General features: G+C 43.6%; 1 protein-coding gene across 7 annotated transcripts in view; it reads left to right on the top strand.

Annotated features, from left to right (window-relative positions):
- The window catches only part of CD2H10orf143 (chromosome D2 C10orf143 homolog), a 46,292-nt gene that overhangs the window by 20,310 nt on the left and 13,781 nt on the right, over positions 1-12,201 (top strand). For 4 of the 7 annotated variants that reach the window (XR_007460854.1, XR_007460855.1, XR_007460853.1 and 1 more), the window contains exons 2-3: positions 10,806-10,934; positions 11,041-12,108. Coding sequence is in view for 1 of the 7 variants with exons in the window: in XM_049645904.1 (XP_049501861.1) it covers positions 10,806-10,934; positions 11,041-11,103 (192 nt within the window). In the remaining 6 variants the exon portion in view is untranslated. The remainder of the gene's footprint in view (positions 1-10,805; positions 10,935-11,040; positions 12,109-12,201) is intronic. The other 3 variants (XR_007460857.1, XM_049645904.1, XR_007460856.1) reach the window with 2 other exon arrangements.

Raw genomic sequence — 12,201 nt, 5'->3', positions numbered from 1 at the left:
GCATCAGACACACTGGCCGAGTCCTAGAAGGTGGCCGTTCTGCTATCCACCGTGGGGGCCACTTGGCTTTGCAAGTGTTCGTTATGGTTTAAGAGGGGTGCTGATGGTTTAGAAACTCTGGAGCAAGGTGTCTGGGATAGGAAAAGTCCGGAAAACATCTCAGGTGTGGGCTAGTGAAAGGCAGTAGGAATAGTGGGCGGGAGAGAGGAAGCCTCAAAAGTACCTGAGCAGGATTTGCAAGCATCTGGAAGGATGTGCATCTCATGCATGAGGGAATATTTGTTTTATGTTGCTCAGGAGGGAAAAATTAGAATCAGTGGGTTGAGATTATGGGAAAGCAGTTTGGCTTAACTCAGTGTTTCTAGAAGTGTGGTGCACATACCACCAGGGGTATAAGAGATGGGTTTTTTTTTCATTTTTAAAAACTTCGAAATAGTCACAGATTTACAGAAAGGTTGCAAAAAACATAGTATAGAGAATTCCGGTATAGCCTTCGGCTAAACAGCTTATGTGATCATAGTACTGTGAGCCTCGCGTGAAGTTAGCACCGGTTCAGCGTGTTAACTAGACTAGACCTTACTCCCGCCTCCCCAGCTCTCACACTGACAGGCTTCTCTGACCCTGATTGAATCCAGTGTCCACACTGCACCGAGTTGTTGTGCTTCTGTGGTCTCTTCCAGCCTGTGGCACTTCCTCAGTCGCTCGTGACCTTGACACTTTTAATGAGGAGGGGTCAGTTATTTTGTAGAATATCACTCAGTTTGGGTTGTCCCATGGCTTCTATGAGTAGATGAAGGCCATGCACTTTTGGCACAAAGACCGCAGAGGTGACATCACACCCCAGTGCGTCGTGTCAGGGCTTCACGATGTCAGTCATTACTGCTGATGTTGATCTTGTCACTCGGTGAAGGTGATTTCATCCACTGTAAAGCCACTATCTTTCTCTTTGTGATTAATAAGAACCTCGGAGGAGGGGCCTGGAGACGGTGCCAGTATCCTGGTTCTCCTTAAACTTCTACCCATAGATTTTAGCATCTATTGGTCAATCTCGTTGGAAGTAACTTTCACCGTGGCATTTACTTCGTGGTGACTTTGTGTTTTCCTTGTTCCTTTTACATAGTTAAGTAGAAGTCATCTGGAAAGGGGAACACTATCTCTTCTCCCCGAGTTGTTTGTTCAGTTGTTTATGTCGCAGTCAGACTCACAGGAATTTACTTTTTTCTCTGGATTTCAATCCAGTTGTTCCAACTGTGGCCATTGGGAACTCCTTCAAGATGGCGTGTTTTTGTCTTTTTGATGTGTCCTCATCCTTTTTTAAAAACTTCCTTATTTTGGGGGGCACAGAATGTCTCAGGCTCTTTTTATGCTTTCCCTGTTGTATGCCTGACCCAGTCCCTCTCCATTGGAGTCTCGGTTCCTTTAATAATTCCTACCATTCCTGGAGAATGGTAGTTAGAAAGCAGCACCCACCTGTTCGGTGCAGTCTTGCCACTCCTAGGATGCCACCATCGTCAGCAGACGCAACTAGAACATGTAGGCATTGGTGTCTGTGTGTGTGTGTGTGCGCGCGCATGTGCGTGCACTAGTGTGTAGGTATTTGCATCGTTTACACTTCGTAGTATGTGCATTACACACATCTGTATGTGCTTCTGTGTCTCTGTCTGGATGTAAAAACAGCACATCCGGGTCTAATCCAGCACCACCAGGTTCTTTCATAGCCTCTCCCTTTCTTTATTTGTTTTTGTTTTTTTAATGTTTATTTATTATTTTGAGAAAGAGAACCTGTAGTGAAGGGACAGAGAGAGGGAGAGAGAGGGAATCCCAAGCAGGCTCTGCACCACCAGCACAGAGCCTTACACGGGGCTCGATCTCACAGGCCGTGAGATCATGACCCAAGCCAAAACCAGGAGTCAGATGCTCAACCAACGGAGCCACCCAGGAGCCCTTCCCTTTCTTTAAATGTAACTTATTTCTGCAACAGAGAAACCTTGCTCTCATTATTTACAATATGTTTACTTATTTATTCAATCCTAGGATGCCAATAAAATAGTTTCAAAATTGCTAACCCTGTGAGAAACAGATTTGCTAACTGTAGTCAGTATTTGCATACGGGTTTTTTTTTTTTCAACATAATACTTAATTTTATTTTTTTAAATTTACATCCAAATTAGTTCGCATATAGCACAATGATTTCAGGAGTAGATTCCTTAGTGCCCCTTACCCATTTAGCCCATCCCCCCTCCCACACTCCCTCCCATAACCCTCAGTTTGTTCTCCATATTTATGAGTCTCTTCTCTTTTGTCCCCCTCCCAGTTTTTATATTATTTTTGCTTCCCTTCCCTTACGTTCACCGGTTTTGTTTCTTAAAGTCCTCATATGAGTGAAGTCATATGATTTTTGTCTTTCTCTGACTAATTTCACTTAGCATAATACCCTCCAGTTCCACCCATGTAGTTGCAAATGGCAAGATTTCATTCTTTTTGATTGCCAAGTAATACTCCATTGTATATATAAACCACATCTTCTTTATCCATTCATCCACAGATGGACGTTTGGGCTCTTTCCATACTTTGGTTATTGTCAGTGGTGCTGCTCTAAACATGGGTGTGCATGTGTCCCTTCGAAACAGCACACCGGTATCCCTTGGATAGATACCTAGTAGTGCAATTGCTGGGTCGTAGGGTAGTTCTATTTTTAGTTTTTTGAGGAACCTCCATACTGTTTTCCAGAGTGGCTGCACCAGCTTGTATTGCCACCAACAATGCAAAAGAGATCCTCTTTCTCCGTGTCCTTGCCAACATCTGTTGTTGCCTGAGTTGTTAACGTTAGCCATTCTGACAGGTGTGAGGTGGTATCTCACTGTGGTTTTGATTTGTGTTTCCCTGAGGATGAGTGATGTTGAGCATGTTTTCATGTGTCGGTTGGCCATCTGGCTGTCTTCCTTGGAGAAGTGTCTATTCATGTCTTTTGCCCATTTCTTCACTGGATTATTTATTTTTTGGGTGTTGAGTTTGATAAGTTCTTTCTAGATTTTGTATACTAACCCTGTATCTGATATGTCGTTTGCAAATATCTTCTCCCATCTGTCAGTTGCCTTTTAGTTTTGCTGATGTTTTCCTTACAGTTTTTTTTTACCCTTAGACTTAAGAGTTTCTAGCCTAAATAGTATCTGCCAGAGTTACTGAGGATAGTTCTGTAGTGGCTACGTTATTTGTTTGTAAAATAGTTTCATTTGTTATTATTTGTGTTTCATTTGGGTCTTCTCTCTCTGACGTCCTGGTTGATTTTTTTTTTTTAATTTTTTAAACATTTATTTATTTTGAGAGACAGAGAGAGAGTATGAGCAGGGGAGGGGCAGAGAGAGAGGGAGACACAGAATTCGAAGCAGGCTACAGTCTCCGATCTGTCAGCACAGAGCCCAACGCAGGGCTCGAACTCGCAAACCGCGAGATCATGACCTGAGCCTAAGTCAGAAGCTTAACCGACTGAGCCACCCAGGCGCCCCCCTAGTTGTTTTAAATTTGGTATTTTGGGGTACGTGAAATGTCACTGTGGTTCTAAGACTAGAGCTTCAGAGAACATGCGTGGAGAAGTGTCTGCTCCCACTTACATCTGCCATCCCTCCTTTTTACCTTTTCTCATCCACTCCCTGTGGGCATCCAGTCTCCTTAGTTTCTGGTACAGCCTCCCTGTATTTCTTTTGTATGGACGAGCAGACAGGTATGTTTTCTTATACCCCTTCTTTCTTACATGAAGGGTAGATTGCTTCTGTAGGTATGTATGTATGTATGTATGTATGTATGTATGTATGGATGGATTCGTAATTTTTTTTAACATTGACTTATTTTTTTTTCAGTATATGAAATTTATTGTCAAATTGGTTTCCATACAACACCCAGTGCTCATCCCAAAAGGTGCCCTCCTCAATACCCATCACCCACCCTCCCCTCCCTCAACATTGACTTATTTTTGAGAGACAGAGCATGAGCAGGGGAGGCGCAGAGTGAGAGGGAGACACAGAATCCAAAACAGGCTCCAGGCTCTGAGCTCTCAGCGCAGAGCCCGATGTGGGGCTCGAACCCACAGACTGCAAGATCATGACCTGAGCCAAGGCTGGACACTTAACTGACTGAGCCACCAGGCACCCCAGGGGTAGCATATTGCAGATCTTCTTTTGCAGTTTGTCACTTCACAGTATATCCAGGAAATCGCTGCAAGCCAGGGCACAGAGGTCTTCCCCTGGTTTTTATGGCTGCCTAAGAGCTGCCCTGCTTGGGCACGCCCCGCTCCCCCAGCAGCTCTCCTGCTTAGTTAGCTCTGTGCTTAGTTAGCAGTTTCCAGTAGCTTGCGGTTCAACCAGTGCTATGGTGAGTAACCGTGTGCAGCCTTTTTTTCACATTGTTGTAGCTGTGCCTGGCGGGTAGATTCCTACAGGTGTAATTTCTGGGTTAGAAAGTCTGTTTGTAGCTCTCCTTCCGTATCAGCAAGTTTCCTGCAGAATTTGCAGCACAGGAGATAGGTGCCTGTTTCCCACAACCTTCCTGGCAGAGTCTGGGTCACACTTGGAAGTTCTGCCGGTCTGACGGATGCCAAGTGGTATCCGTGGGGGAGGGGCAGAGCGAGAGGGAGACACAGAATCCGAAGCAGGCTCCAGGATCTGAGCTGTCAGCACAGAGTCCAACGCAGGGCTTGAACCCATGAGCCGTGAGATCGTGACCTGAGCCGAAGGTGGAGCTTAACCAACTGAGCCACCCAGGGGCCCCTTATTTCTGGACTTTTTATTCAGTCCCATTTGCCTATTTGTCTATCATCAGTACAACCCAGTTTAATTATAGAGTCTTCATGGTACGGTTTACTATCCAGTGGTTTAATTTTATTTTTTCATTTTTATTGATAAAAATATTAATGTAATGAATGTTTCTCTGATTACTGCTTTAAGTCCAATCCATAGAGTCTGGTATGTTCCTCAGGGTTTTCCTGCCTATTCTTGCATGTTTGTTTTTCCATGTGACCTTTGGTAGCAACTGTGTAAGTCCATACAATAATCTGTTGGTGTTTTTACTGGCATTACATTGCATTTATCAATTAACTGTCATCTTTCAAATGTTAAGTCATCCTAACCTAGAATAGAAGATGCCTTTTCATTTGTTCATATCTACTTTTGTGTCTTTCAAGAATGTTTTGAGTTTTCCTCATATAGGCTCTGTACAATTCTTATTAAACTTAATCCAAAACGTTTGACCCTCTTTGTTGTAATTACTTAGAATGGGCTTTTCTCTAATACTTTATTATATTTGAAGGCAGTTTTTGTAGGTTAACTTTGTATCCTAATATTCAAGGGGTGGTTTTATTGCTTGGGTTAGTTTTATCATTGATTCTCTGGGGGGTTCCAGATATACATTATGCTATCGTCTGCAAATAAGAGATCGTTTTACTTCCTTACCCATTCTTATGCCTCTGCTTGATGTATCTTTTGTAACTGTACAGGGTAACATAATACCTCTAGGGTAGGGCACTGGTGAGCACAAATGGAGATCGGGCATCCTTGCCTCCATTTTAGTGGAAATGCCACCAGCCTTTTCCCATTAAGTAAGATACTGGCATTAGGAATAGTGTATGTATATTTATCATGTTAAGAATATAACTCTCAGGTCATGATCTCACAGTTTGTGAGTTCGAGCCCCGCGTTGGGCTCTGTGCTGACAGCTCGGAGCCTGGAGCCTGCTTTAGATTCTGTCTCTCTCTCTCTCTCTCTCTCTCTCACAAATAAGTGATTAAAAAAAAAAATATATATATATATACACACACACACATATATATATATATATAAAACTCAATTTCTATTTTCTGTGATTTTTATAGATGGGTTTTAAATTTTGGCAAAGGGTTTTTTAGCATCTCTATAGATAACCATATGGTTTTTTCCTTCGGTTTATTAGTACAGTGAATGCTACTGGATTTCTTAATATTGAACCCAACTTTCATTTCTGGAAAAAAATCCTACTTGGTCACGGTGTGTGGTCTGGTATTAGATTCTGTTTGTTAATGTTTTCTTTAATATTTCTGCATTGATATTCATGAGGGGTACTGGCCTGTGACTGTCCGTCTTCATTGCTCTTTACCTGGTGTGTCAGTGTTACACTTGCTTCATTAAAGAACTTGGGAGCTTTTTCCGGCCTTGTCAGTGCTCTGGGCAGTTTACATGGAGCGTTGGAACCGTCCGGCGATGAAGGTCTGCTCGAACCCCTGAAGCTGTCTGTCCGCTGCTTCTGTGGGGTGCCTGCCTGCCCAGGAACCGGCTCTTTTTCTTCCCTGCGGTCATCTGTCCCGCGTTCCGGCTGCAGTGGGGCCAGCCTCGGTCATCCGAGTGTCCTTAGGAACTTGTCCTTCTCAGCTACGTTTTCACATCTGTTTGCACAGATGTCTGTCTGCAAAGCCGTCTCTTGGGATTTTTAAAATTTCTTGTTTCCTCATCACTTTCCCTGTGTCATTTCTTATTTTCTGTATTTGTGCTTTCTCCCCTTTTTTCTTGAGCAACTTAGCTGGTGGATTGTCTGTTTTGTCACTTACCACCCCCCCGCCACACACACACACACACACACACACACACACACAAACAAGACTCAGAATTATTGTTTAGCTCTAGTGTTTTAATGGAAAACTCCACCTCATTAATCAGTTTTTCCCTCCATTGTTTCTCTCCATGCATTTTCTTTTGGGTTACTCTGTTGTTATTTTTATAGTTTTTATGAGCTGAAATTTGTTGGTTTATTAATTTTGTTTTTTCACTTTTATTGATAAAAATATTCATATAATGAATTTTTCTCTGACTACTGCTTTAAATGCATTCCCTAGGTTCAGATACGTAGTGTTTTCTGTGTAATTACTTTTTCAAAATTCTGTTCTTTTAGTTTGTGTTTCCTCTTTCACCTAAGAGTCAGTAATAGGATTTTTGAATATCCAAGTGGAAGTGCCTTTCTGTTTTGTTGTTGTTGTTAATGATGTATACTTACATTGCATTGTGATCAGAAGGTACTGTCTGCAGTGTTTCTACATTATGGAAATTGTTGATGTTTTCTTTGTGACCTAAATACACCATCACTTGTGGTGAATGTGCTATAGTTTCTTGAGAAGATGTATATTCTCGGTTATCAGGGTGTGCGGTTCACTGCGTATCCACAAGATCTGCCTTGGTTGATGGTGTTGCTGAGATCTGTCTCCTTACTTACTCTTCTGCACTTGCTCTGTCTTGTACGGAGATGGTGTACTGGATCTCCCACTATGAGGACGTTCCTACCTGCGTCTCCTTGCATTTCCTGTTGTGTCTGCTTCGTAAAAGTGGTGGTTGTATTATTTGGTGCACAGATTTCATGAGCATTGTGTCTTTGTTGCAGACTGTGGCTTTTAACATTAAGTACATCCTCTTGTGTTTACTGCTTTGGGACTTGAATCCTACTGGGTCTCCTTCTTTCTTTTTGTTTTATTTACCTTTGTCCGTCCTTTTAATTTTTGGCTTTTCTGAATGACTTTATTTTAGGTGTGTGTCTTGTACGCAGCAACAGGTGGGGCTTGTTCTGTGAGCCCAGTTAAAAACTGTTTTCTTTTGGGGCGCCTGGGTGGCGCAGTCGGTTAAGCGTCCGACTTCAGCCAGGTCACGATCTCGCGGTCCGTGAGTTCGAGCCCCGCGTCAGGCTCTGGGCTGATGGCTCGGAGCCTGGAGCCTGTTTCCGATTCTGTGTCTCCCTCTCTCTCTGCCCCTCCCCCGTTCATGCTCTGTCTCTCTCTGTCCCAAAAATAAATAAAAAATGTTGAAAAAAAAATTAAAAAAAAAAAAAACTGTTTTCTTTTAATAGGGGGGTATTTGAACCTATTTTTACGTCCTTAGTAGCCTGTGTGATTAAACTCTTTATTGTCTCACTTTCCTGTTTCTTTCTCGTATTCTTTAATACACCTGTTGCTTACACAGCACTGACCTGTCCATTAATCAGAGTGTTTGCCCTTTACCTCTTCCTTCACGTCACGTTTTTCAGTTGAATTATTTCTGCTTTGTCACTATGTAATTTTCGCACATCTGCCTTTCAGCTTAACTACACCTTTATTTTGGTCTAAAATACGCACTTACGTATTTTTGAATGTGCCTCATAAATCCTTTGCTGGAGCCCCCAGTCATCACTAGATCAGATAAAGCTGACCTTCAGAAGGGCCGGTTGGGGGTACTGTCGTCCAAGTCCCTGGTAAGGCCCGTGCCAGTCAACTTCCTTTGCGTCTTCATTAATCTGGGCTCGCGGGCCTCGAGGACTTTGTCCTTACCTTTGAGACCCCGTAGCTTCATTAGGACACGTCTCAGAGTTGATTATCCTGGGTCATTTTTCCCAGGTACCCTGTGAGAACTTTCGTTTGAAGATTCAGGCCTTTTTCTATACTGGAAATGTTCTTACATGTTAAATACTGGCTTTGCGGTTCTGTTTTGTTTTCCTCTTTCGGGAAGCCCGACTCACGGGTGCCACTGCTTCTTGTTCTCTCCCTGCTACGTCTGTCCTCCTTGTGTCCTGTCTTTCCTCGGTGCCTTTGTTACTTTTCATTTGGAGTTATTCTCCTTGGATGCTCTGTAGTTTATTCCTCATTTCTTTCTTTGTTTTTAATTTTTTGATATTTGTTTTGAGAGTGAGAGAGAGAGAAAGAGAGCAGGGGTGGGGCAGAGAGAGAGGGAGAGAGAGAATCCCAAGCAGGGTCCATGCTTCAGCGCAGAGCCTCACATGGGGCTCGATCCCACGAACCGTGAGATCATGATTTGAGCTGAGATCAGGAGTTGGACGCTTAACCTACTGAGCCACCCAGGCGCCCCCATTCCTCATTTCTGAGATAATTTTGTTTTCCTTCCATTATTTGATGCATCTGCTCACGTCACTTTCTCCCTGTTTTGGTTCTTTTCTGTTTTTAATTTTATATTTCTGATTCAGGGTAGTCTTTCCTGTCCTCAAATGTTTGAATATGTTTATGATTTTAGGGTGTAAATTCCAATTTTCTTTTGACTCATGGTGGTTTTCAGGAGTAACTCTTTACAGTATTGAGTATTTTTAAAAGATTTCTAGTCTGACGGCAGCCTCTGCGGTTAATTTGGCCCAAGTGCAGGTGCCTTGGCCGCCGTTGGCTGGCTGCTTGGTTTTGGTGAGGATGGGCAGGTTGAATCTCATATTTCCTTTTTGCCCATAGGACCCTACACTCTGCCTCTTTCTTTTTAGCTTTACACTCAGTTGCCAAAGGGTGCTTCTCCCTGCCTTTTTCCTGTTTTCTTCCCCAGAAGCTCGGAGTTTTGCCGATGCCCCTATAAATGGTGTCTGTCCCCTTCTGCCACATGTGTGCACCTTCAGCCCCTTCCCTGACCCAGGCTCTCTGCTCAGGCACTTGGTAGCTCTTTTGTGTTTGTACTGGACTTGCTCACCCCTTTGCTGGTGCTGCCCTGTGTCCTGTGCTTCTTCCTTGTGCCCCCGCTCACCAGAGCTCACGTCGGGAGGTGCAGGTGTGAGCTGGGAGCACGAGGCGCCCCGCACTGGCACCTGCGGGCTTTTCTGTCTCTCACCCTGTTTTCCGTCGTTCACGTTCTCTGTCTTCACATCGTCCCGCAGTGTGGTCTTGAGTAGACTCGTAGTTTGGTTAGGGGAGCCGTAGGGAAGTCATGGCTCGTAGCCAGCCTTGTCTTTGGCCACCTGGAGGTCGAGCACTTACCCCGAGAAAGTCTTCTCAGTGGGTTAAGGGGCTTGGAGTTCAACATTTTCCAGTTTAATCTCCAATTTCCATTTAGCCTGTAAGGCATGTTAGAGGTCAGTAAAACTAGCACTCTAAACCCATGATATAAGGTTTCTATCCTGAGTAAATCCACTGAGTAAAAAACTAAAGTTAAATTAGAAAGTACAGACAGGTATTAGCACAGACGATAGAAACGTGGTACGAACCTTGGTGATGGTTTGCCAGAGGCCAGGCGGCCGAGGGGGCCGTGGCGTGAGCTCAGGTCCGCTGAGCAGGTGGGAGCTGGTGCAGCAGCGGGGCCGGGTGCCGGCCCCGGGCCGAGGTCGGGCTTCACCGCCACACGCAGGGGTCCTGTCGCTTGTCAGCTGGGCATCACTGGAAACGGGGTGGCCCTTCAGAAGGCTCAGTCTTGGGATCTTGAGAGTGAATGCGTTTTTCCTTTAGTGTCGGAGGATTGCTTTCGCGGTTGGCCTTCTTCAGTTCCCGGGGAAGCAGGAGCCAAGTGCTGACTTTCCCAAAGCTTATCAGTTACAGAGCATGTGTGCAACTTGAAAATAAGTACGATTAATTTGCTCCTCAGTGTCAGCAAGACCATAAAGAATTACTCACCTGTGAATTATTCATCTCGTATTAAGAAAGTTTGTAACTCGAAACCAGGCAAAGTGTGTTGAAGCACATAACTAGTTTCTGGAACAAAATTGATAGGTTTTGTATATTTTCAATATCAGTAAACCAGTCACAATAGTTTATTATAAGAGTTTCGCCCAAAATTGTTGCAGATGGCTACTTTAAATCTATAAAGCTAAGTAAACACCAAACAGTGCTACAAGTAATGAGGTTAAATGTAACTGATGGAATGGGTTCCTGAAAGACGACGTTTAAAGTCACCCCCCGAACGCCCAGTAAACTTGCCGGGCTCCGCAGGGTCTGTATTTGCAGCTGACATTTTCCGAAAGCAAATCCAGTTAGCGTCGTGTGCTCTAGGAGGCTCTCTGAAGTGACATTTGGCGTCGTGTGCTCTAGGAGGCTCTCTGAAGTGACATTTGGTGTTTTTCAGAAGCGGGTGTGCAGGAGACTCGAGGCGGCTGGGCAGGAGCGAGGCTGCCCCCCGGTGAAGGTGAGCGCCCCCATGTCCTGGAGCGGCGAGGGGCTCCCTGACAGCGGCCAGCGGTGGCCACGCACGGGGGTAGGTTCCATTCCCACCAATCCAGCTGTGACCCATTTAAATATTTTAATAAAAATTGTAAATAATCACTGTTCTGATACATCTGCGGCTGTGATTTGTTAAATAGATTCCTCACAATGGTGGAAGGAACTCGGCCCAGCCTTGCCCGAGATGTATTGCGGGGGAATCTGTAAGTGCATTAACCTTCTCGCTGTGACATAAAAGACAGACTTGTTCTTAAATATTAGATCCATAAAACAAAGTTAATAAAAACGGCAATTACATTTCTAAGGAATGAGGGATGTAAATAAAAAGGTGCAGATTGATTTAAGCTTTTCTTGGCATTCTGCTGGGGTGCAAACTGATTTGTTTCTAGCTTCAGCTTGGAAACAGAAATGAAAATACACTTAAAATTTTTTCTTAACACAGAGTTCAGGGAAGGGAACAGGCCACTGGATACATTTAATAGAGATCATTTGAGGACGTCTTGGAGGAAAGCCCCTGACCTCATTTAATTATCCGAATAGGGATGGACATTGTTTTCTCTTTTCCCTGCTTAAGCTTTCTTTCGTGTTCCCGTAAACTTTACAGAAACCACAGATTTCAGAGGGAGAAACGCAGTATTCCCACCATTAAATCAAAGTTAAAGGAGGCCTAACATAGCCAGAGTCACATTCCCCATCTCCTGTATCGGGCAGGATATCGTAAGGTTGGACACTAGCATCATATCTTTGTTATTAATTTTGGACTTACTCTAAGAACAAGTTAATGTGTCTTTTGATAACCTCTGTAATTCTTGGGGTTTTTTTATTTTTAAATTTAGAATTGTAATATCACAATAAAATGGAATTACGTTTAATTGACACATAGAAACCAGGAGAGAGAGAAGAGAGAGAGAGAGAGAGAGAGAGTGTGTGTGTGTGTGTGTGTGTGTGTGTATGTGAGTATTTCTTAGATTTCCCCCTACAGATTTTTAGAGAAATGTATTGCTCTGTTTCTGATAAGCAAAAGATTGAGTCAATAAATTATAAGATTTTCAGTGGATATATTGCAGGCTACTGTATTTTCCAGTGAGAAGCAATGGTTTTGTTTTTAGTGCAGACCTAAGTGTTGGCTATCACCCGTGTGAACCTCTGGTCCCTGAAGTCATTGGAGAAATAGAAACCAAGCTCAGTGTTTGACTTGCTTTGTAAAGGTGTGCTTTTCGATTTTTTTTTAATGTTTATTTATTTTTGAGAGAAAGAGAGAGAGCATGAGCAGGGGAGGGGCAGAGAGAGAGAGAGGGAGA

The sequence above is a fragment of the Panthera uncia genome, chromosome D2 (genome assembly GCF_023721935.1).
Source record: "Panthera uncia isolate 11264 chromosome D2, Puncia_PCG_1.0, whole genome shotgun sequence".
NCBI classification, from domain to species: domain Eukaryota; kingdom Metazoa; phylum Chordata; class Mammalia; order Carnivora; family Felidae; genus Panthera; species Panthera uncia.
This window is presented reverse-complemented; position numbering and strand designations above follow the sequence as displayed.